At 44.3% G+C, this 24,926-nt stretch overlaps 1 protein-coding gene across 5 annotated transcripts in view; it reads left to right on the top strand.

Annotated features, from left to right (window-relative positions):
• The window catches only part of IL20RB (interleukin 20 receptor subunit beta), a 31,070-nt gene extending 14,725 nt beyond the window's left edge, over nucleotides 1-16,345 (top strand). For 2 of the 5 annotated variants that reach the window (XM_019437421.2, XM_019437433.2), the window contains exons 3-7: nucleotides 138-328; nucleotides 4,373-4,497; nucleotides 6,263-6,413; nucleotides 9,206-9,348; nucleotides 15,922-16,345. In XM_019437421.2, coding sequence (XP_019292966.2) covers nucleotides 138-328; nucleotides 4,373-4,497; nucleotides 6,263-6,413; nucleotides 9,206-9,348; nucleotides 15,922-16,029 — 718 coding nt within the window. In that variant the 3' untranslated portion in view covers nucleotides 16,030-16,345. Of the gene's footprint in view, nucleotides 1-137; nucleotides 329-4,372; nucleotides 4,498-6,262; nucleotides 6,414-8,584; nucleotides 8,785-8,807; nucleotides 8,906-9,205; nucleotides 9,349-13,234; nucleotides 13,454-15,921 lie in introns of those variants that run through there. The other 3 variants (XR_002076742.2, XM_019437450.2, XM_019437442.2) reach the window with 3 other exon arrangements.
• Nucleotides 16,346-24,926: the final 8,581 nt, after the last annotated feature.

The raw sequence follows: 24,926 nt of genomic DNA, 5'->3' as shown, positions 1-24,926 counted from the left end.
GGAGGAACTGGAGAAAGGAGCAAATGCTTCTTTTGCTGATCCATAAAAAGCAGGTCAGTGAGGCAGTTACTTGCACCCATCATTGAGCCTAGGTAGAAGGGACTGGTATGACACGATGTCCTCTTCTCCTTGGCCAGAGAGTACGAGAGCCTGTACATGAGCCACGTCTGGATCCCCAGCAGCTGGTGCTCACCCACCAAAGGTCCTGAGTGTGACATCACTGATGACATCACTGCCACTGTGCCGTACAGTCTCCGTGTCAGGGCCACCCAGGGGTCAGAGACCTCAGCCTGGAGCACCCTGAAGCCTCCCTTCAATCGAAATTCAAGTAAGGCACTTCTCTTCTTACTCCCCCATCCCCATTGGCCTCCCCTTCAGGAACCAAATTCACTGAGAGTTTCAGAATTCTTGTTAGCATCAAATTAGCCTTCAACACAAACAGTCCTAACTGGTCCATTTATTTATTTGTTGTAAATGTTTATTTATATTGAGAGAGAGTGGGTGTGCATGTGTGGGTGGGGGAGGGGCCAGAGAGAGAGGGAGAAAGAGAATCTCAAGCTGATAGCCAAGAGGCCGATGCAGGGCTCCATCATGACCTGAGATGACATCAAGAGTCAGATGCTTAACCGACTGAGCCACCCAGATGCCCCCTAACTGGTCCATTAAAAAAAATTGTCAACCGCTAAAATAAATAAATAAATAAATAAATAAATAAATAAAAATTGCCACTGCTTCCCACATGCCCTCTCATTTTGGAAGAGACTTTGGAAGTCATTCCTGGCTGTCTCTGTCAGGGTCTGCAGGTGGTGGGGAACATGGAAGGATTGGGTAGAAATCAGAACATGAGGGAGGCCAAGGTAGAAGGGGCTGAGGAAGGTGAAGACAGATTTGAAAGGGAAGTTGGCCCTCTAGAGTCAGAGTGGTATGATTCAAATCCTAGCTCAGCCACTTGATAGCTGGCTCCCTGCCTTCTCACCCATAAGAAGGGCAACAGTTTGCCTCACTGGGTAGTTGTGGGGACCATATAAGGTGTACTATGTAAGTGTTCAGGGCAGTGCTGTCCTATCATAGCACTCAGCTACTGGTAAGTGTTATTATTATTATTATTACCTCGGGGATGCCCAGAGTTGAGAGCCAGAGAGACGAGAAAGGAAGAGGTGGGGGCAGGAGTGAGACCCCCAGAATGGGATATCAATAGGAATTTTGGTGCAAAATGTGGGCTTCTCTGCCCAGGCCTCTTTCCCCGGGCACTGAGAGCAGATACCGTGGGGTCAGTGGGATCCCAGTATGAGGCACTGGCGGAGGCTGAGGGTCACTGGAAGGTGCAGTGCCCAGGCAGCACCCAGCACCACCTCTCTCCAGCTCCTAGAATCCTGGGACTATAGCCAAGACCATCGCTGGGGACTGGCAGCTATTGTTGGAAAGGAAGGCATAGGTCAGATGGAGATAAGAAAATGCTTATAAAACTATGTGGGCAATGGTGTGCAGTAACAACTTGTGCTCGAGAAGCCCTGTGTAAACAGGAAAAGGTCTTACTGCAGGAGCAGCTGAGGAACAGGAAGGAGCCTCTATACCTGCACCAGAAGGTAGAAGATGTCATCCTCTGTGATCGCTGCGTAGGTGGAGTTAGCTACAGATTTAGGACGGAATCATGACTCCGAAAGGGGTATTAAATCTGTTCTTTTGCCTTTGAAAAGGGTCACCCTAACTTCTCCCCAGGCATGTGAAAAATCTTGTTTTAAGGCTCTTCTGAAAAAGCTCTCTTACTCTTAAGGGGAAGCCTTATTTAAAAAAATTTTTTTTTCATTGATTATTTATTTTTGAGAAAGAGAGACAGTCAGCGTGTGAGTGGGGGAGGGGAAGAAAGAGAGAGGGAGACACAGAAGCAGAAGCAGACTCCAGGCTCTGAGCTCTCAGCACAGAGCCTGATGCAGGGGCCAAACCTATGAACAGTGAGATCATGACTTGAACCGAAGTTGGATGCTTAACCGACTAAGCCACCCAGGCGCCCCAGTTAAGGGGAAGCCTTGTTGAGAGTAGAGGTTCTTAACCTTGATTGCACATTCCAGTCACAGCAGAGCTTTAGAACCACATGTCTGGGGCCCATCCCCAGAGAGTCTGATTTAAATAATTAGTGTGCATTTTGTTCACTGGGAGTTTGTAACTTCCTCAGGTTGTTCTCATATATAGCTAGTTTTGAGATCAACTCATACAGAGACTAAATATCCCCACACAAGAGTCTAGAAATATGGAAAGGCATGGTCTCAAATTCCTGCCACTAACTATGTAATTATGGGCAAGTCATATAACTTCTCTGACTTCTCAATTACGTCACCTGTACCACCTTCCTAAGCTTGCTGGATGGATGAAATGAGATAAGTATGTAGAATGTACAGGACAGAGGTTCCTGCCTCAACACTGTCAAAAAATTATCCTCTGAACTGAAATGACTTTAGGTCACTTTCTCTAATTCTATTCTCAATAAATTTGGAGAAGAGAGGATCCAATATTAATCATGTTTACTTAAAACTGAAGCTTCTGAACTGGTTATGTTTTGCAGTTGGTCCTTGACTTCCCGGTTCTCCTGTCCACTATCCAGGCAGCTCTTCAAATGCCAGGAAATGCTTTGCTCTCCAAAAACTCCCTCTAGGAACTGCCTTTCCTCTGAGTATCCACTGACCTCAGTGCAGGGGGATTTATCCCAGAACACACACCACTGTACTTCCCAAGCCAAAGCCAACCATTGGGGTGGCCCTTGTGGTCATGCAGTGTCTAGATTTGATAGGCAAGTATGGATCCGTCATCAGCGGCCAGGGACAGGAGGCTGACTATGTGCACCCTTCTGTCCTTGGTCTGCTGATGGGTAAGAATCCACAGGGGCTGCTCCTGCCCTGTTTGGGATCCAGCCATATGAAAGATGGGAGTTTGTGCTTAAGCTGTAATTTCTGGAGTTGATTACTGGAATTTGTAAAGCCCTCTGACTTTCCAGCATCCCTAGTAAGAATACGAGATGAAGAATTCTTGGACCAAGAATAGAATGGCTAACCCGTCCACAGGTTGCTGATTTCCTGATGCTTGAAAGTCATCAGCAGCCAGTATATATCACTGATTTATTTGAGTTACAGTGACACACATGTCCCTGCCGGGTATGTTCATTCCAGGGGGGCAAAGAATGGACCCAACTGTTCAGTATGGAACTGAATTCATGCAGGTGTTTGGCAAGCATTATGAAATAGCATCTGCTCACTTAGATGAGTCAAGGTGAGGAGAAATTTCTGCCAAAAAAGTAAAAAGAAGAACATGGATTATAAAATTTTAAAACAGAGGGGTGACTGGGTGGCTCAGTCGGTTAAGCGTCCGACTTCAGCTCAGGTCATGAACTCATTGTTTGTGAGTTCGAACCCTGTTTTGGGCTCTGTGCTGACAGCTCAGAGCCTGGAGCCTGCTTCAGATTTTGTATCTTCTTCTTTCTCTGTTCCTCCCCCGCTCACACTCTGTCTCTTTCTCTCTCTCTCAAAAGTAAATAAAGATTTAAAAAAATAAAATAAAATTTTAAAACAGAAAGAAGTGTTTATCTGAGTACTGAGTCACTTTTCTTGAGTATGTATGCCTCTGAAGAACAGAGCAGAGGACTTTATTATGGTCAAGGAGAAGAGTGAAAAAGAATTATAGTAAGTCTTTGTCATTAAAAAATTTTATTTTGCTCATTATTCAAAAAGCATTTACTGAGCACCTGCTAAGTACAAGAGAGTATTGGTATACAGAGGTCCCCCTTATTTGCAGGGGATATGTTCCAAGCCCCCCAGTGGATGCCTGAAACTGAGAATAGTATCAAATTCTATATATACTATGTTTTTTCCTATATGTGCATACTTATGGTAAAGTTTAATTTTTAAATTAGGCACAGTAAGTAATTAATAGCAATAACTAATAACAGAAGAACAATTACAACAATATGCTGTAATAAAAGTTCTGTGAATGGGGTCTCTCCTCTCTTAAAGCACCTTAATGTGCCATACTGGCCCTCCTTCTTCTTGTAGTGATATGAGATGGTATAATGCCTAAGGGATGAGATGGAATGAGGTGCATGACACGGACACTGTGACATAGCGTTAACTACTGACCTTCTCATTGTATATCAAAAGGAGGATCATCTGCTTCCCTCCCCACCACAAGTACCTGAAACCATGGCAAGCAAAATCTCAGACACGGCAGATGATGGTACAGTTTCTGCGTGCTGAGAAGTGACATCACAGCCCTCCCTTCCCTACAACCCTAGCATGTTTCTACTGATGACTTGGTTCTGGTCTCTCAGGACAGAAATCAGTCCTGTCTGGGGCTGGCTCTGATTCTCCCCCTGTCTTGCCAACAGCCATCCTTACCCCACCTGGGATGGATGTCACCAAGGACGGCTTCCATCTGGTTATTAAGCTGGAAGACCTGGGGTCCCAGTTTGAGTTCCTTGTGGCTTACTGGAGGAGGGAGCCTGGTGCCAAGGTGAGACTTCTGGCCTTGGCCTTGGAGTCGGGCCTCAGGGATGGAGTCACAGACCTCTGAGAGGTGGGCGAGGAAAGCCGGCCCCTAAAGTGCTCACTGTCTGGGGGTGGCCCGAGCATGAACAGGCCTAGGTGGAGGATGGGAAAGGAGAGATGGGAGTAGACTGACAATCCTAGAGCCTCCTCTTGAAAGAATTGCTTTGGTCCACCCCACGCTTTGGCTTGGAGCCTTCTCGGGCCAGATTTGCTGAGGTGTGAGGGTTGCCTCTTTGCTCTAAACTCTAACATAGTACGATCCATAATATCTTTCAGTGCCTTTCTCATTCCTCATCAGCCTGTCTCCTCAGCCATTCTCCCTGGTATGTTTAGGTACAGCAGACCAGAGTGTTCTAGATTATATAGATGATTTCAAAAGCATATGAGACTGGCACAATCCTCTTAAGGGTGTGTATCTGGGTAGGGTGCAGAAGTTGGGGCAGAGAGCCAGGAACTGGCTTGTGAATAAACCTGTCTAATTAGCGGCCAGTTGGCCACCCAGAATGCCTAGATGGGGCACTGCCCCATCATACTGTGGGATAATTGCTGCAGACTGGGTTGGGTGGGATGTTGGCACTCCCAGAGTGAATGGCCAAACAAACAGAAGCAGCAGAAGGGCTAGAGCTCGAGTGGGAACTAAGGGATAGCCAGACCCACCAGAGACCCCCATCCAAGATGACTTACAAAGGCTACTGTAGGCAGCATGAGGGAAACAGCCTTCATTATAAATCTGGATAGGAGGCAGTAGAGAGCTTTCACAGAGTCTATGAACAGAGCTGTCCGAGGGTGCCCCTGACCTCACAGCAGTATCTTGGGGGCCAGGCACATGCCCTACCATCTACTCAACAGGGGCTGTAATTTGGGTGTTTTCCCCTGAAAAGTGACATGTGTAGGTGGGGCAGACAATAACAATGGTTTCCAGTATTTACTTGTGCTGGGTCAGGGCTCAGTGGTAGGACATGGCATTGCCAGCCAGGCAGAGGGAGTAGTATGGGGATAGATCAGGGCCTAGGCAGGAGGGAGCATGCAGTTCCCTCAGATTCTTTGGGATGGAGCCCATTCCCCACCCTTGGAAACTGGCAGGGCCAGTGCTGAGAGAGGAGCATGTACTCTGAGTCATTGGGGCTTGGCCCAGACAAGCCTCTACAGGTACAAATGTGGAGCACAGGCCTCACCGGGTGGGTGGAGGTAGAGGGGTATACAGATGGGTGGTCAGATGGGTAAATAGATGGATGGGTGAGGAAGCATATCCTACTGGCTCCAGTGCTCTTGTGAACTGATCACTTTGGCTACACTGGCCATGCCAAGTCCCCCGGCTCAGTCAGATTTCTGAACTTGAGGTGTTTGCACAAATGTTACCCTGTCAGAAAGAACTTCCCTAACCACTCTGTTTAGTCCCTTCTCATAATTCTACCTCCTTGCCCTACTTCCTTTTTCTTCACAGCTCTATCACCACCTGCCATGTGGCCTATAATTGTCTCTGTCCCCCATGTAAGCTCCATGAGTGCAGGGACTTTATTTTGTTCAATGCTATGTCTCTGTGCCTACAATAGTACCTGGCACATAGTAGGTACTTAATAAATACATGAGAATGAATGAATGAGTAAATGAGAGGGAACATTTTATATGCATCTCAGAAAGGAAATATCTAGAACTTTACTTCCTTGGCTCTTCTTGCCTTGTCCTGTCCTGCTTCCCTCAGGGTATAACTGTTTTCTGGTCTCCTAAAGGAACATGTCAAAGTGGTGAGGAGCAGGGGCATTCCGGTGCACCTGGAAACCATGGAACCAGGGGCTGCATACTGTGTGAAGGTCCAGACATTCGTGAAGGCCATCGGGAGACACAGCCCTTTCAGCCAGGCAGAATGTGTCAAGGTGCAAGGTACGGATGGCTTGCCTGTTTCCTGGAGTCCTACATAGGTGAAGGCCCCTCCTGGTGGATGCGGGTTGTCTGCTGGGTTCCTTTAGTTCTGAGTTTGCCCTAGGTTTCACTGACCTGCCCCCGAGCTGGGTGGGTTTCTGTGGTGAAAGTATACTTTCCTGTAATTCTCTTAGAAGCAAGATTTCACCTTGGGGCTTGTTGGGGTCACTTGAGCACCTGTCTAGAACACTTTCCTCTTGAAAGCTCCCTAGGCCTGAGGCCTGATGTTGCAAGCACTTGTGAACCAGGGTGGGCTGAGGGTGCCAGAGAGGTATGAGAGTCTGACCTTGCAAGGAGGCACCCCACTGTATATCACCCCTACTTTCAGCTGGAAGGGACTTGATGGAAAGTCTGCAGAATCCCCTGGTTTGACCTAACTTTTTTCCCTTGACTTTTTTATAGTCTAAAACTTACAGTGTTAAAAAAAAATCCTTTGAAAAGAAACAAAACAATACCCCATATCCCATGATTCTGCCACTCAAGCACCACAAATGACATTTTTGTGTAACATTTTCATCTTTAAATAATTATTTTAAAAATTTAGTACTTTTGGGGCGCCTGGGTGGCTCGGTCAGTTGAGCGTCTGACTTCAGCTCAGGTCATGATCTCAAGGTCCGTGAGTTCGAGCCCCACGTCGGGCTCTGTGCTGACAGCTCAGAGCCTGGAGCCTGTTTCAGATTCTCTGTCTCCCTCTCTCTCTGCCCCTCCCTTGTTCATGCTCTGTCTCTCTCTGTCTCAAAAATAAATAAACGTTAAAAAAAAAATTAAAAAAATTTAGTACTTTCATATGATTCAAGTTTGGTGAAGAATCCAAACAACAAAGAAGTGTATAAAGTGAGAGGTACATGTTCTCCATTCTCCCCCACACCACTCAGGTTTCCTTTGGCAAGTTTGTGGTTGAATCTTCCAATCATTGTGTGATGCCAATACTCATAGGCAAAAATGGGACTGTACTGTGCTTACCATTCTGTACCTTACTTGTCTTCACTTAGAAGTATATTGTGAACATCTTTTCATGTCAGTACATGTGGACAGGCCTCATTTTTTTAAAGATTATTTATTTATTTTGAGAGAGAGAGAGAGAGAGCACAAGCAAAGGAGGGACAGAGAAAAGGCTCTGCATCAGTGCAGAGCCCGACGTGTGGCTCGAACTCATGAACTGTGAGATCATGACCTGAGCTGAGATCAAGAGTTGGACACTTAATCGACTGAGCCACTCAGGCATCCGGACCTACCTCATTTTTAAAGAAGATGTATAATAAGTGAATTAATCAGTGTGCCAAAATATATATAACAATATATATAATATATATGATATTATAATGTATATTATATATTCTGTGCTTTCCAGTCTTGCCATTAGAAATCAGGCTGTAGTGAACAAATTTGTGTATATCCCAATTCCCATTTTAATAGCTGAATTCCTAAGCTACCATGCCAATGTCACATAATATATTAACTTGTCTCCTATTTTGGGGTATTTAGATCTATTTCTGTGTTTTAGGTTATTTCCATTTCTTTTGATGATGATGTTCATTGATTGATTGATTCATTCATTCATTCATTCAGTGACTACTTACTGAGCACTGACTATGTGCCAAATACTGGCCTAGTCACTGGGATACAGCAGGGCAGCCCCTGCCCTCATGGGAGCTTATTCTCTAGTTGGGGAGACGGGCTATAAACAAGTAAACAAATGAGATAGTTTCACTTGGTGGTATGTGCTATGAACAAAACACACCAGAGCATACATGGAGGTGGTGGGAGGTGCGGAGGGAGACTGGTTATGGGGCTGTTTGCCCTAGTCCAGATGTCGCCATGAACCGCTTTCTGCGTATAACTGTTTCCTTCCTTGAAATTATTCTTTGGAATCCACTCAGAGGAGTAAATGAAAGGGTATGAACATTCATTTCTTGATGTGTACTGCCGAAGTATTTTACAAAATCACTGAAACAGAGCACAGTGCCCCCAGCCATATACCTGATACCACAGCCTTCTCTGTGGCCTCGCTGGCTGTGCCACCCTTCACACCGTGGGTGAGGGGTCTGACCTAGAGGGGCCCAGTGAGTTGCTCCACATCACGCAGAACAGAAAGGTGGGAACATAACCGATCACCCCTTCTGCATCTGCAGATGCTCACACCTGGCACTTTCTGATGCATGTACTGAGCATGCTCAGTACAATGACTCTGGGCTTCGGAGCCAGCCCTAGCTGTGTGACCGGGGGTAAGTCACTTAACGATAGCAGGGGCTCGATATATCGTAGTTATAATGTGACTGTTTTCTGAGGTCAGTATTTTCCTCCATAATGTAAGTCAATGCCAAGAGCAAATTGTGAAACACATTTTGTTTTCAGTTACCACCAGCTCCCTTCTGTGCTGTTCTCTCTCGGCACCTCCCCCTCATCCTGCCGGTGTCCTGGCACTCTGCCTTCCTCCCGGCAGCTGCGCCGAGGTACGTGTTAACACAGCTAGTGGCCTAACACATGATGTTCCTCCCTTTCCCTTCCCAAGAAAAAGATTTTAATCTTCCCTGGGGCTTTCTGAAAACAACGCCTTAATCTGGATTCTAAGAAAAATGGTTTTAATGGTGGTAATTTTAGTCACTAAGGCAGATGTCAAATCTCAGGATGTTGGCATCTGCCGTCCTGGCCGATGTGCAGAGCCAACTCCAGGAAAAAGCAAGGGAGGCCAGGGTGGGGGACTTCACCTTCTCTGTTGTCTCCTAAGCCTGTTCTTATCTTCTCATTTCCAGGAGAGACCCTCCCCCTGGCGCTGGCCCTGTTTGGGTTTGTTGGCTTCATGCTGATCCTCGTGGTTGTGCCCCTTTCCATCTGGAAAATGGGCCGGCTGCTCCGGCACTCCTGTTGCCCTGTGGTGGTGCTTCCCGACACCTTGGTAATGATATTCTTTTTTCCTTTCAGCATGACGCTTACCAGATGGAGTTTGATGAGTCTGGCATGGGCACACATTCTGTGGCTTTACAAGCATTTGCACAAAGAGGAGAGAAGAGGATTTATAAGAATTCACTTCTTTTTTTAAAATGTTTATTTATTTTCAAGAGAGAGAGCATGCAAGAGTGGGGGCAGGCAGAGAGAGAGAGGGGTACAGAGGATCCGAGCTCTGTGCTGACAGCAGAGAGCCCGATGTGGGGCTTGAATTCACAAATTGTGAGATCATGACCTGAGTGGAAGTCGGACACTTAACCAACTGAGCCACCCAGGTGAATTAGAATTCACTTCTAATTAGAGGGGCTGAGAGAGAACCTTCTTCTCTGGGGAGTGGTAGCCTTCCTCAGGCTCCCATCAGGCCACTGCTTCCTGCCCTCAGGACCTGGCACAGCCAAGAGAGCAGGTGTGTTACACCATTCAGGATGCTCGGCATTTCAAGAGTCACGCACAATCTTACACTTCTGTATTGACCTGCGAGCATTCTTGGTCCCTTGCCATAATTAAAACAGCAGCTACATCCATTCATGTTCCAACCCAACATATTCAACTCATATGCCAAGAGCCTCATTGGTTCTCAGGGCATAGTGCATGTGTGTGAAGCATGGACCATGCTTTGCCTTTGGCTGGGGGCTGGGGGACAGTCTGGACCTGGCCAGAGACTACCCATGGTTAGGGGTCCCCACCTGTTTTCTCATCTCCTTGCCAAGGCAGGTTTGAGTCTCCAATGGGGGTAGGTCCTATGCCCATGCCAGGGTGGTAGGAAAGCCAAAGCAGGCCTCCAGTATCTCCCTATGTGCCATTTTGCTAACTCCTGTGCCCCCCCATGCCACCTAGACCTCGACACTTAAAGCAGCACAAAACAAAACAAAGCAACAACAAACAAAAACAAACCCATCCCTGTCACCTCAGGGATTTCTCTCAGATCTCTCCTGGCAGGAGGGAGTTAGCAGTCAGCTTCTCAGAGGCAACTAGAATCAGAAGTGCCTATGGTTCTTTATTAGCCTGGAGTCACTCTGGAAGGAGTTACTCTTATGATATCTGCATGACCCTGCGAGCACAGGCCATGCTCTCCCTGCACGTGGAAGTAATCCTCCCTGTGACCCAGTCTCCACTACACCCTCCACCCTGTCATCCTAACACCAGCTCTTTCTCTTTCTAGCGCTTCTACGTAGACCTAACTTTAGCTGACACTGGTGCAGAGTTAAGTGCCAGACACTGTTCTAAGTCTTTATATATTGACTCATTTCGTTTTCCCTTTTCCATCATTGCTTACCAATGTGCATTTCATCAGCGCCCCACCAGCCCACTCTGAATGACTAAGTGGTTCACTGCCAAACAGGAAGGCACCGTGGTATAGCAAACACAGGGGGGCAGGGCCGGCCTATTCCCCTTCAGCAAGAACCCTAGGGGCTCAAAGTTGTGGGACCATTAAAGGATGTGTATTCTGGGGGTGCCTGGGTGCTGCAGTCGGGTAAGCGTCTGACTCTTCATCTCAGCTCAGGTCATGATCTCACAGTTCCTGAGCACAAGCCCCGCATCAGGTCTCTGCAGGAACGGTGTGGAGCCTGCTTGGGATTCCGTCTCTCCTTCTCTCTGACCCTCCCTCTGCTCGTGCTCTTTCATTCTCTCTCTGTCCCTCTCTCTCAAAAAAATAAAGATGTGTCTTCTGCAGTTGTTGGAGTAGTGTTTTATAAATATCAATTGGGTCAAAATATTTGATCATACTGTTCAGATATTTTGGTATAGTTCTATTAGTTATTGAGAGTGAGACAACAAAATATCCAGCTAGGAGAGTAGATGTGTCTATGTTTGTCAATTTTTCCTTCATGTATTTTGATACTCTGTTTTGGGTGCATGCATATTTATAATTGTCATGTCTTCCTTAATAATTGAGACTTTTAGGGGCACCTGGGTGGCTCAGTCGGTTAAGTATCTGACTTAGGCTCAGGTTACGGTCTCATGGTTCGTGGGTTTGAACCCTGCGTTGGGCTCTGTGCTGTCAACTCAGAGCCTGGACCCTGCTTCGGATTCTATGTCTCCTTCTCTCTCTGCCCCTTCCCTGCTCATGCTCTGTCTGTCTCAAAAATGAATTTTAAAAAATATATAAACAATAATTGAGACTTTTATTATTATAAAGTGTCCTGCTTTATCTCTGGCAATATTCCTTATCCTGATATCTGTATAACTTTTTGTTATTTACTGTTTGAACAGCCTATCTTCTATCCATTTTACTTTATACTTATCCATATCCTCATATTTAAAGTGTGTCTCTTGTAGCAGCATATGTTGGTCTTAAAATTTTATTTTTTTAATAAATCCATTCCAATAATCTCTGCCATTTAGCTGGAATGTTCAGTCCATTAACACTGAACTCTGGTCCTCTCACCATCTAACTTTTGTGTTTGCATCCATATCTGTCACTGTTCATGGCACCAAGAGAGACTTGCCCTCAGTCGGGGAACTGTAAAAAATGTGAAACTCACCCAGTAATGTTATCTTCTTTCAAGTGTCAACTGTTCGTTGCTCTCCAGTGACCTAAGGAAGTTGATTTTATATTTTGATCAGTTTTTTTTTAAGTTTATGTATCTTGAGAGAGACAGAGGGAGCATGAGTGAGGGAGGGGCAGAGAAACAGGGAGAATCCCAAGTAGGCCCTGTGCTGTGAGTGCAGAGCCTGATGCAAGGCTTGAATCCATGAAACCATGAGGTCATAACCTGAGCCGAAACCAAGAGTCAGATGCTTAACTGACTGAGCTATCGAGATGCCCCATGTTTTGACCAATTTTTAAAGTTGTTATCTATAGGAGGATTGGTCTGATCAGTGCTCCTCCACCATAAGTGGAGTGAAAGAGAAGGTCCTGGACCAATCCAAAATGATAACGGTAGGATAGCATCCCTGTCTGAGGCAGGTCATAGCTCTTCTTTTCCACATGTGGTAAAAAATTTAGCCTTCCTCGGCTGGACTCCATCAAACCATCTTTTGTGGTTTTCCTCTCAACTCTGTTACTCATGCTCACCCTCTACTCACAGGGTATTCCATTCCTAACACACTCTCTCATTTTCTTCTTCTAGTCTACATTCAGCAGCCCAGCAGAGGTCCCTCCTTACTGCAGGATGAGGGACATAGGATCCTTCCAAGACCCAAAGTGAGTGACAGAGCAAAGGGCCAGGAAAGAACCATGTAAAGGGTCAGTTGCTTATAGAATTTCAGGTACACAGGAAGAGCCCTCAAATGGCAAGAAGTCCTAGGAATTCTAATGCATTAAGAGCCACACTCTAGGAGTGCCTGGGTGGCTCATTTGGTTAAGTGACTGACTTTGGCTCGGGTCATGATCTCACAGTCTGTGAGTTTGAGTCCCGCGTTGGGCTCTGTGCTGTCAGTTCAGAGCCTGGAGCCTACTTTGGATCCTGTGTCTCCCTCTCTCTCTGCCCCTCCCCTACTCACGCTCTGTCTCTCAAAAAAAAAAAAAAAAAAAAAAGAAAAAAGAAAAAAAAGAATAAATGTTAAAAAAAATTTTTTTTAAATAGTGTTTGGAGAAAACCAAACAACTTTAGAGGAGACCAGAAATAAGGATATTCTGTGAGAATATGACCACTTTTATCCATGGGAGATAGATACCACTATCCTTGCCTACCTTTCCCTTCTCTGTTCTTAACCATCCTCCCTACATCATTCTGGTGTCTGTTCCTGTGCACATTCCTTTCCATAAGGTTTTTAATTTTTATTCTTTTTCTCCCTAGATGTTTTCAGTGAACAATTTCTCTGAGTATATGTATATTTCCCATAGTGCTATATGAGAACTCAATCACTAGTGTTCATTAAATCCCACACAGATTCTGGAGCTGAATGTCACCACCACCCTCTCTCCTACCGCAGCCTTGACTTTAGTACAGCCTAGCTGTACTTCAACATTTGCCTTAGTGATAATCTTCTAAAGTACTAAAAAGCAACTTCCAGCCATCTTTGCAAAACCCACACATCTTTCTAATCAAACTTTGGAAAATTACCAAGTGGAAATCCTTGACAATTCTTCAAAAAGCCCTATGGAGTTTGTAAGTGTTTAATTTATCTGTTTGGATTAAACACTTCATGTCTACATCTATAATTTCACGGTTGGTGATGGTTGAATTCTAAAATACACCATTAAGATTTTCTTTCCATTCAAATTTATATCAACAAGTAACAGTCTAAAACAAAAATATATATGCAAAGAGAATTATATCAAGAATGCTCAGGGGCGCCTGGGTGGCTCAATGGGTTGAACGTCTGACTTTGGCTCAAGTCATGATCTCAGAGCTCATGAGTTCAAGCCCCGTGTCAGGCTCTGTGCTGACAGCTCAGAGCCTGGAGCCTGCTTTAGATTCTATATCTCCCTTTCTCTCTGCGTCTCCCCCACTCACACTCTGTCTCTCTCAAAATAAATAAATATTAAAAATTTTTAAAAAATGGGGTGCCTGGGTGGCTTAGTCGGTTAAGCGTCCAACTTCAGCTCAGGTCATGATCTCACAGTTTGTGGGTTCAGCCCCACGTCGGGCTCTGTGCTGACAGCTCAGAGCCTGAAGCCTGTTTTGGATCCTGTGTCTCCCTCTCTCTCTGCCCCTCCCCTGCTCATGCTCTGTTTCTCTCTCTCTCAAAAATAAACAAACATTAAAAATTTTTTTAAAGAAATTAAAAAAAAAGAATGCTCAGTGTATAGTCCCTATTTTAAAGTATTATTTCTTTTCCTTGCCTTTCATCCATAATTGCTTCATAGGGATGGAGACTTTGGTGCAAAAGAGTCTTCCTTTCCTTTCTATGACTGACTTTATTCTTTCTCTTCTTGCTGTCCCATTCCACAGGAATATGGGTATGCATAAAGGTGGCCCCAAGGTAGTCATTCTTCAGTGGGCCATCCCAAGTTTGGCTTAGTGTGCTTTGTAGAAAGTGGAGTTTATGTGTTCAGATGCCTCTGGGGCCCAGACAGGTACAAAAAAAAAAAAAAAAAAAAAGTGCACTGCAGTGAACATAATTCGACAGAGAGAGATGGTGGGGACCATGGCAAACATGTCCCAGCTAAAGAAGGCAGCTGTTTTTCAGCTCTGGCATGTTGTTGCTGAGAGGGAATGTGAACCAGTGTTACTGGATCTCCAAGTTTTAAATGAGGAACCAGAACTCTAAATGTTTATGGGAAATCTGATTTTTAAATGTGGAAAACTAATCCAGATTAAAAACCAAATCAACTGAGCCTTGCTTGAAAGTCTGTTCTAGCCTACAGGAGGAGAGTTTCATACCTTCTGAACTTCTGCGATTGTGCTGTTTTACTTTCATGTTCTAGAACTACACTTTCCAACATGGTGGCCGCAATCCATGTGTGACTATTAAGCCCTTGAAATGTGGCTAGTCCAAATTGAGATGTACTGTAAATATAAAATATGCAATAGACTTTGAAAACTCATTTCATTAATATTTTTATGTAGATCATAAATTAAAATAATATTTTATTTTAAAAAGAACGTACATTAACATTAATTTCACCTGTTCCTTTTTACTTTTTAAAATGTGCTACTAGAGAATTTTAAGGTGTCTATATAGCTCAAATTATGTTTCCATTGGACAGTGCTGCTCTAGAGTTAAATAATCAAATGTAATCGCTGCAGATTTAGGTAGCTAGTATCCTAAGGATCTGACTGGACCAGCAGCAGGGAATTGGTGGTGGGCTCCACACAGCACTCCCCCCTCGGTGGACCCTGTACGTTGTCCTTCCCCGTTGCATGCCTGTGAACACTAGGACTGAGCCCTGCAGCCGCCTCTTTGCAAACAAGGATCAAGGGCACCTGGCTCCCTGAAGCTGATTTCTCCTGGGCACTGAGGTGGAGGAACCCCTTGCTTACTTGCTGTGCCCATGTGCTCCTCCTTGGAGTGACGACAGGAAGGGTCGTGGGAGACAACTGTGGAAGAACCTAGTGAATTTGGTGGAGCAGTGGGGAGAGTCCCTCTGAAATGCTGACACCTGCACTTTTACAGCCAGTTAGGAATACGTATTGGAGCGCTGGGAGAAGATGGTAACAACACGAATATGAGTGGGAAGGGACTCCCATTTATGGAGCGCCCCCTCTGGACTGGGCACCCTGCCACATGCTGTATGTCGAGCATCTCACAAGGTCATTATTTTCAGAGCTCTCTGGTGGAAGGAGGTTAGACTTTTTGACCAGAATTACATTCTGGGCTTTTGTGGGGCAGTGTCCCAGAGAGATGAGCATGGACATAGCAGGGCCCCAAGAGATCTGCTGGTCTGTGAATTGGAGGATGATCTCAGTAAATATTGGAAACCCCTGATCCCGGGGTTAAAATTATCTTTTTTTTTTTTTTTTTTTTTTCTGCTTGAAAGTTAATTAATCAAATAGCTGAGATTTCTGCAATATTCTCTATGATTGTGACTACTACTTTATTGCTACTATAATGTAGCAGTAGTATAATATTCTACCATAATGAATATTATGACATGATAATGAATGAATATTAATGAAAATTATTTTTTCAGAAAATAACCAATTCACCCCAGAAGTTAATCAGCTGCAGGAGGGAAGAGGTGGAAGCCTGTGCCACTGCCATGCTGTCTTCGGAGGAACCCTTCAGGACCTGGATCTAGCAGGCTTTGGAAGGGCCCAGTTGAAACTGAGAAGCTGGTTGGCATGGCACAGAAATAAGGAAGGGAAAGGCTGTGGCTCAGTTTTCCTCCATGGACAAAGGACAAGAAAAGCAAGAAGAGCCTGCTGGGTCCATGTCTAGAAGCGACTGTCAGAAGCAGAGTGGTTTGGCAGACAGAGCACTGAGTTGGGGTGAGAAGACGTGGCCTCTTAGAACTGGATCTGTCTGCCACTCACTGACCGAATGACCTGGAGAAAGTGACTTGAAATGGGGGAATTCACTATACAACCGTTAAACCACTATATATATATATATATATATATATATATATATATATATATATATGTATATGTATATCCAGCACTTGCAGAGCTCTGGGAAACTGGCAACACTGTACATTGTGATTGTTTCACCTTCTCTGCAGAATATAACAAGAGTGTAACAAGAATGGTAAAAACTCTTCACACCGGCTGGCTTGGAGATCCCACTTTCCTAAAGGAAACCTTGAAGAGGAAAGGAAGGATGGGCACAACAGTGTTGACTTCGCTTCCAGCCAAATGCCTGTGCGGAAGTGAATGGCTCAGCCAGCTCTACAATACATGACCTAGAGGGAGGCCCCAGGCCCATGGAAAATGGGATGCTGTGGATTCATGAGATACTGTAAAGAGTAAATAATGTGTGCACACTAAAGGCAGGTAAAATGTACGTGTACGAGGAGAGGAGAATGCAGGAGGATGTCAATAATGTGTGATGTTTGCTGTGTTCCCTTTACCTGTAGAGTTGTTAAAGTATAGAATTAAAAATAAAAAAGGGTCACCTTGGTAATCTTTTTGGCTTCTTCCAAAAAAGTGGTCTTTGGGGTTCTAGTTACATTATCGACCTTGTGTCCAGAGAGGCTCCTGAAGACCACCGTTGGTCAGGAGTTGTGGGGGTGACCTCAGGTAGGGGATGGGACAGGGAAGGAGAGCAGGCAGCTTCTGGCTTCATGAGAACCCTGACTGATGCAGCCGGCCACAGCTTTACCTGGTCAGGGTGATCCTGGATCTTCCTGGAGGCCTTGCTCTACAGGAAATCCCTTTGGGTACCTCTCCTGCCTAAGACAGCTTCACTCAAGGTGACCTCAGCCCCTTCCAGCATGTTCATCCATGACTCACCTCTGGAAGCCTCTTCCTGCCCTTCTCCCTACCAGGTGAGGAAAAGAGTCAGGGTTAGAGAAGGAATAAAGAGGGAAGTTTCTTGAGAAGTAAAAGGTTTGATGGGCAAGACCTGTGCCTCCCTTCTTAGCCCCCACCCCCTCCCAGCTTTGGAGCCTCAGACCTGGTTTGTCTCCATGCCAAATTCTTGGGCGCCTTCCAGCCAGACCAGAGGTGGGGACAATCTAACTGTTTCAACCAGATAGCTTCCCCTACAAGATAGAGGCCTACAACTCCCTCTCCACCCGGTGGGGTCTCAAGTAGCTAGAGGTGGACTCTCCAGAAAGATGACATTACAGAAGATCTTTTCCTTTGTACCATTTATATGCTTCTGTGTTGTTTGACTCTTTCATGAAGAGTATGTGTTGATTTTATATTTAGCCTAAATTGGAGACATATTTTCAGTTTGTAAAAATAAAGGCCATCTTACTCTACTGGTCATCACTCTCCCTCCTCCTGCTTCCACCCTGGGGCTGCTGTCCCTCTGTCACCTGTCCAGGACTAGAATCCAGAAATCAGTTAAGATTTCCCTCTGCTTGAGTCCCTCTCACAATTTGTCCCAGTGCGTATCCATTCCTGCTGGCACGTATATGTATAGAGAAATTTCTCCTGATTATTCTGTTGTCTTTCCAGTTCCCAAACATGCACCCCCTGAGGTTATTGCAATCATGCACTAGACATTGAGCTAGTCCCCAATAGGAGAGGGCTTGCCTCCTCTGTAGCTGGTCATTCCCTCTCCCCTGGAGTTCTTATATCCTGACTCCTGAGGCCTCCTCTCCTCCCCTCCAATCCATTTACCCCCATCACCTGGTTCTTTGAACTGTGACACTTTAAGGAGTGAAAAGAGGGGCACCTGGCTGGCTGAGTCAGTAGAGCCTGCGACTCTTGATCTCTGTGCTGTAAGTTTGAGCCCTGCATTGGGTATAGAGATTACTTAAAAATAAAAAAAAATCTTTGGGCCTGCCTGTGTGGCTCAGTGGGTTGAGCAACAGACTTTTGATTTCAGCTCCAATCATGATCCCAGGGTCATGGAATCAAGTGCTGCATTGGGCTCTGCGCTGAGAGTGGTGGAACTCTCAATCTCTCTCTCTCTCTTTCTCTCTCTCTCTTTGGGGCCCCTGGGTGGCTCAGTTGGTTAAGCATCTGACTCTTGATTTGGGCTCAGTGCATGATCTCATGGTTCATGAGTTCAAGCCCATGTCAGGCTCTGTGACGACAGTACAGAGCCTGCTTGAGATTTTCTCTCCTTCTCTCTACTCTTTCCCACTATGCATCCTTGCTCTCTCTCTCTCAAAATAAATAAACTTATTATATTAAAATTATTATTATATTATATTAAATTTTATTATATTAAAAATTTTTAAAAATTTTTTTCATTTTTGAGAGAGAGAGAGAGACAGAGCATGAGTGGGGGAGGGGCAGAGAGAGAGGGAGACACAGGATCCAAAACAGGCTCCAGGCTCCGAGCTGTCAGCACAGAGCCAGACGCAGGGCTCACAGACCACGAGATCATGACCTGAGCTAAGTCGGACGCTTAACCGACTGAGTCACCCAAGTGCCCCAACTTAAAAAAAAATATTTAAAAACTTAAAAAAATTAAAAAAAAAATTAAAATAAAAAGATTAAAATAAAAGGCTGGGTGGCTCAGTTGGTTAAGTGTCTGACTTCGTTCGGCTCACAGACTTTGGCTCAGCTCATGATCTCACGGTTAGTGAGTTTGAGCCCTGCGTCGGGCTCTGTGCTGACAGCTCAGAGCCTGGAACCTGCTTCGGATTCTGTGTCTCCCTCTCTCTCTCTGCTCCTCCCCCACTCACGCTCTGTCCCTCCTTCAAAAATAAACATTAAAAAAAATTTTTTTTAAACAAGATTCTGTCTCCTTCTGTCCCTCTCCCCTGCTTACTCTCTCTCTCCCTTTAAAATTAAAAAAAAAACACAAAAAACAAAAAACTTTAAGAAGTGAAAAGGGCACAGTTTATAACTACAACAGAACAGGAAGACTGACCATCTGCAGTCCTTGGTGTTTCTCAACCCCATGGAATGCCCCTATCCCCAGAATCAAGCCCAGCTTTCTTTCTTTTTTTTCTTTTAAATGTTTATTTATGTTTGAGAGAGAGGGCACGCTCCAGCGGGCTCTGACAGCAGAAAGCCCGACTTGGGGCTCAAACTCACAAACTGAGATCATGACCTGAGCCGAAGTCAGACAATTAACCGACTGAGCCACCCACGTGCCCCCAAACCCAGCTTTCTTACCCTGCCCTCAGGGAACTGCCAGAGTCCAGTGAACAAAACCCACCGCTCCATGAAGTTTACATTTCCACAGGGGAAGGGGGAAAGACGAATAATAAGATAATACAAAATCAAATAATGATAGTAATTATTATTTTTAAGTGACTTATCTGGCATATTGGGGGTGTGGAAGTCTAATGAAAAATGAAAAGGTAGAGCAGAAAATGGGGATGGGGGCAAGTTGCAGCCTCCTCTAAATCAAAGTGAATGGAAACAACTGAACCACAACTGTTAGTTACATCCTTACATAGCCAGGGGTGGGGGGTGGGCAGGGGAGGGAGATTACCATTAGTTCTAGAATGGAGTAATTTGGGAAGAACTCTTGAGGAGTATCCTCTCCAAAACGAAAACTTTATTTAGTATTTGTACTGTTTGTATTGATAGTGGTTTTTTTTTTTTTTTTGGTTTGTTTTTGGAGATATTCTCTTAAGTTGTCAGATACAGCAAGTAGATAGTTATATTTATTTTGATAGGAACCTAGATTTCAGGATTGGTGAAAAAGAAAGCCAATTGTAGACTCAAAAATTTGAGTAGGAGCAATGTATTGTTAGAACTGAATTGAACATATCAATACACAGTCATGCCTTTGTAAAACACTTTATTAAAAATATATTTCTCTTTTTGTAAGTTTTTATCTTGAGAGAGTGCACACATGTGTGCACATGTGCAAGAGCGGGGGGAGGGGCAGAGAGAGGGAGAGAGAGAATCCCAAGCAGGGTCTGGGCTGTCAGCATGATGCCTGATGTGAGCTCGAGCCCACAAACTGTGAGATCTTGATCTGAGCCCAAATCAAGGGTAGGATGCTTAACTGACCGAGCTGGCAGGGGCCCCCAAATTTCTTTCTTTTCTGGCTTTTTCCCCATCAAAATGGCCCAGTAGCAATGTTACCCCATAATGCACACTAATGCCTGCATTATGGTTTTTAATGCTATTTTTCTCCCCAAAGGAGCCAGGGTTTCTTGGAACAATGTCTGATTTCATGTCTGGTCTGGGGCAGAAGAGTATGAGGCAATCTCAGAACACTTATCACCTTGTTGGGCCAGATTTCTTCTGGCTTTAAATAACTAGGTCGTTTGAAATCTAAAAGGGCCGCCACCAGCCAAAGTTGGGACAGTGTGAGCATCAGAATGAGAATATTGGCTGACATCAGTTGGCAGAGTTGAAATGTCATGAGTCCATAATAACACATAAAAAAAGCAAAGCTAATACAGTGAATTCTCAAAAAAAGATGAATAGAATGCATTTCAGTTGAGTCTTGTTATGTAGTCATGTTGGGCTTATTGACTCACCATATCAATGAAGAATACTAGTAAATGTAAATACCTCAGTCAGAAGGCATTTTTCTCCAACACCACCAATCCCTGGCCCAAGCCACAACTCTCTTCTGCCTGGACATCTGCAACAGCCTCTTCACTGGCTGCTCTCCATTTCCAGTCCTCCATCTTGCCTGTTTCCTGTCCTGCCAGGGATTCCCAGTGACATGGCTTTATTTTCCTTTTACAGAGGCTTTGTAGATTCAGTTTGTCTAGCCTCTTCCCTATCTTTTATATGTGTTATGTATATATATAATATACATATCCTCTATGTATAATATATATGTGTATACTTTTTCTTATTTTCTATATGCCTCATTTTATTCTTAGGCTCTCTGTGGGTGCAGAGCTCTTAGGTTCCTTTGAATCTGGTCTGAATTGATTGATCCCTTCCAGGAACTTTTGCAAAGCTTCTGGAGCCCTCTTGGAAGGGGACCTCATTAAGTTCACTGGTGTCTGGCGCCACCTTGTGTTGAGTTCTGGAAAAATTTCTTCTTGTGTTCCCACTCAGCCAACCGCCTAGAGTTTCCTGGATTGAGAAAGGAAAACTCAGACAAGTTTCCCAGAATGAGAACTCAATTACAAAACTTCATGGGCTTGGCCTCTAACAAACCTCCGCTGTCATTAGTTGATTCAGAATATAGTGGACGCCATCTCCTCACTGGGGCTCTGTCTCCGGCATGTCATTAGGGGCTTCTCTCTGCCCATGTGGCATTCCCTTCCCTACTTGGGTGTCCCTCTTTCTTCTATGCTGTCCTTCCCTATCTCTTAAAAAAAAGAGATTTTTGTTTTGTTTTGTTTTGTTTTGTTTTTGTTTCTTCTTCTGTGTGTCCTGTTTCTAGCCTATCCCTAAATTAGACTGACTTTCTTAAGTGTTCCTCAGGCCATTGTTCATGAGCTCATGTTATTTTTAAAATGTTTTAATGTTAATTTTATATTGAGAGAGACAGAGAGAGAGAGAGACAGAGACAGAGAGAGAGACAGAGTGCGAGTAGGGGAAGGGCAGAGAGAAAGGGAGACACAGAATCTGAAGCAGCCTCCAGGCTCCGAGCTGACAGCACAGAGCCCAACACTGAACTCATGGACTGTGAGGTCATGACCTGAGCCGAAGTTGGACGCTTAACCGATTGAGCAACCCAGGTGCCCCCGTGAGGCCATGTTAAACTACTGTGACACCTAGTCTGTGAAATTTGAAACTGGCATACAAGAATTGACCCCAAATTACAGTTTGTCTTGTCGGTTCCAGGGACCTTCAAGTCCTGGAAAACCCACTCTTGCCTGAACTGGGAGCATGTACATGTGAGAGCAGGATGCTCCCAAAAGGAAGATGCAGGCCTTCCTGCCTCCCTGTGAGAGGTTGCAAGCCCAGGAGAGGTTGTAAAACCCGGTTAAGGACCATGGAGGAAAAACTGAGCAGTAGCCTTCTTGGGTACCTGCAAAAAAGTCCCAAGAGCAAAAACACAAATCCTCTTACTGTGGAGGAGATACTTGTCCCTGGTCCCTCCATTGGACTCCCTTGTGGAAATTTATAATGACTACTTTAAAAATCCTGGCACAAACCTCAATAACATCTACATTTTGCTCCTGTCCTTTAGACCAGTCATCTATGAAGTGGCCCCAAGTCTCCACATTTCCTGGAGATGCCTCAGTGTAAGATTAAGTCTACAAACATCATCTTTGGTTTCTAGCCTTAGGAAATCATCCCCCAGAACTAGGGCCCTCTGAGGTCATCCCACCTACATTAACAAGGCTGAAGGGCCTTCCCAGGTGAGGCTCATGTCATGAAGTTAACTCTCCATCTCCACTCTCTCACCTTCACGTCTGAGTTTTGCAATTGGAAATAGATAAAAATGGAATAGCGCCCTCTCCTCAGATTAAGCCTAGATTGTGGAGGATTGCCAATGGGGTGAAGAATTACTGTATTTTAAGTGAAGAGTTTTAAGTTAGCAGATAGATGGCAGCAAGTAGATGCTATAAATTTAAATATGGGTGACTGTAAGCAGTTCAGTTTTAAATTATGAGATAAGCTGTTTGTCAGATATAAGGATTTGCCTCCTTTCTTCCTTTCCCTCCTCCTCATCTTTTTCCTTCTTCCTTTCCTCCCTCTTTCCCTCCTTCCCTTTCTTTCTTTTATTCCTTTTTCTAACAAAGTTTTAAACTCTGCAGAAGAAGCTTAATTTGGGGTTAGCAAAGACAAGCTGCAAATTGAAGAACTGATAGGCAGCAGCTGGATCTGAGGGATGGTTCTAACCCTGCTGCCTAAAAGCAAAAAACCTAGGTTCTGGAGACATGTATGGTATCAGCAGGGTGTATGCCAGAAGTGGGGCCGGTTCTTTCCTTTGGCTAATGATTCATTTAAAAAAATCACCCCTCCCCCCCAAAAAAACACATTTATTCCAAAATCATTTTTTTAAATTAAATACCATTCAAAACTTGAAAGAGGAATCAACAATATTGATAACTGAAACCAGATAATCAATCTTTTTATCCTAAATTCAAAGAATTTGTGATTCACTTGAAGTCCCTCCTACAGATTACAAAGTCAGGAATCTGGGGCATGACATATTTGATTCTGGGCAGAATTTTGATGTCTCCTCTAACATTAACTAGTTAATGTCCTATGGAGCAGTGTGCTATAATTTCTTTTTTTAATGATTTTAATTTTATTTTTTTAGAGACAGCATGCAAGTGGGGGAGAGGGGAACAGGGGGAGAGGATGAGGGAATCTTAAGTAGGCTCCACAGGGCCTGATGAGGGGCTCCATCCTGGGGTCATGACCTGAGCCAAAATCAAGAGTAGAATACTCAACCAGCTGAGCCACCCAGGCGCCCCTGTGGTATCATTTCTAAACAGTGATATCTTTTATGAATGGGTTCTATGAGAATCTACACAATCTGGAAATTTTATTAATTTGTAAAAAGTTTCCACTTAAACTTTCTGAGAATGGTTTAAAGGTGAAATAATCTGTTGTTTCAGTCATCAAAAAATTGTGATATAATTTGATATATCTGGCTATGTATTTTTTAACTGAAACTTTATTGAACTATATCTAGTTGTATTTCATGACGTTCTTATTTGGCTTTGGCAAATTTGGATTTTGTATAGAATGAAGGTAATTGGTAACTGTGTTTTCCAAAGACTTTGGAGAATTTGGAGTTCTACTCTATGTTGATCAATAATTCAAATAAGGACAATAATAATGTATATGAAATAAAGTCTGAATTTTGATCCATAAGTCAAAAAGGATTTCAGGTAAAATCTCAAGATTCTGCATTTACAGGTACTGTTCTTGGATAATCATAAAGAACTCGATCCTTTTGCGAGAAAATTAAAAGCTTTGACTAGTTCTGGGCTTAAGACACCGCTAATTGGTTTTGATTCTTCACTGCAAACCTTGAGGTAACAATACATAACACCGTGTATTAGGTTGGTAAGGGAACGTTGAACATTATAAAAGAAGTGAGAGCTTGTAGCTCATAAAAGGAGCAAGATAAATTAAAAAGCTTAGGAGATTAGAACAGGACTTTACAAGAAAAGAAAAAGAAACAACAGAATGTGTGAAAATAATGTAGATTGGATAGGTTAGTTAACAGGAGGCAGAATTGGTTCTTTCAGCCAGAAATCATGTGTACCAGTCTTGATATTATCCCTATGGGGTAAGCCATTGTAGATGGACAGATAATGGTGAAATGCAGTCATTGTGCAGAATTCTGGCTACTACACTGCTAGAGGTGTCTCCATCATCTTGTGTTACAGAGGACATTCTTTCTCCTTGTGGCTACCAGTCTCCACCTACTAAGAGCTTTGGTCTGTGGGCTAATCTAATGCTAGGGCTCTCAGATTGAAAATGAAGGAAAATGGGGGCGCCTGGGTGGCCCATTTGGTTGGGTGTCTGACTTCAGCTTGGGTCATGGTCTTGCGGTTCATGGGTTTGAGCCCCACGTCAGCCTCTGTGCTGGCAGCTTGGAGCCTGAAGCCTTCTTCGGATTCTGTGTCTGCCTCTCTTTCTGCCCTTCCCCTGCTCGTGCTCTGTCTCTCTCTCTCTCTCAAAAATAGATAAACATTAAAAAAAAAAAAAGAGAGAGAAAATGAAGGAAAATGGTTGC

This window comes from Panthera pardus, unplaced genomic scaffold (genome assembly GCF_024362965.1).
Source record: "Panthera pardus isolate Hobbes unplaced genomic scaffold, ASM2436296v1 HiC_scaffold_16, whole genome shotgun sequence".
Classification (NCBI taxonomy): domain Eukaryota; kingdom Metazoa; phylum Chordata; class Mammalia; order Carnivora; family Felidae; genus Panthera; species Panthera pardus.
The sequence above is the reverse complement of the archived record's forward strand: the minus strand, read 5'-3'. Positions and strand labels throughout refer to the sequence as shown.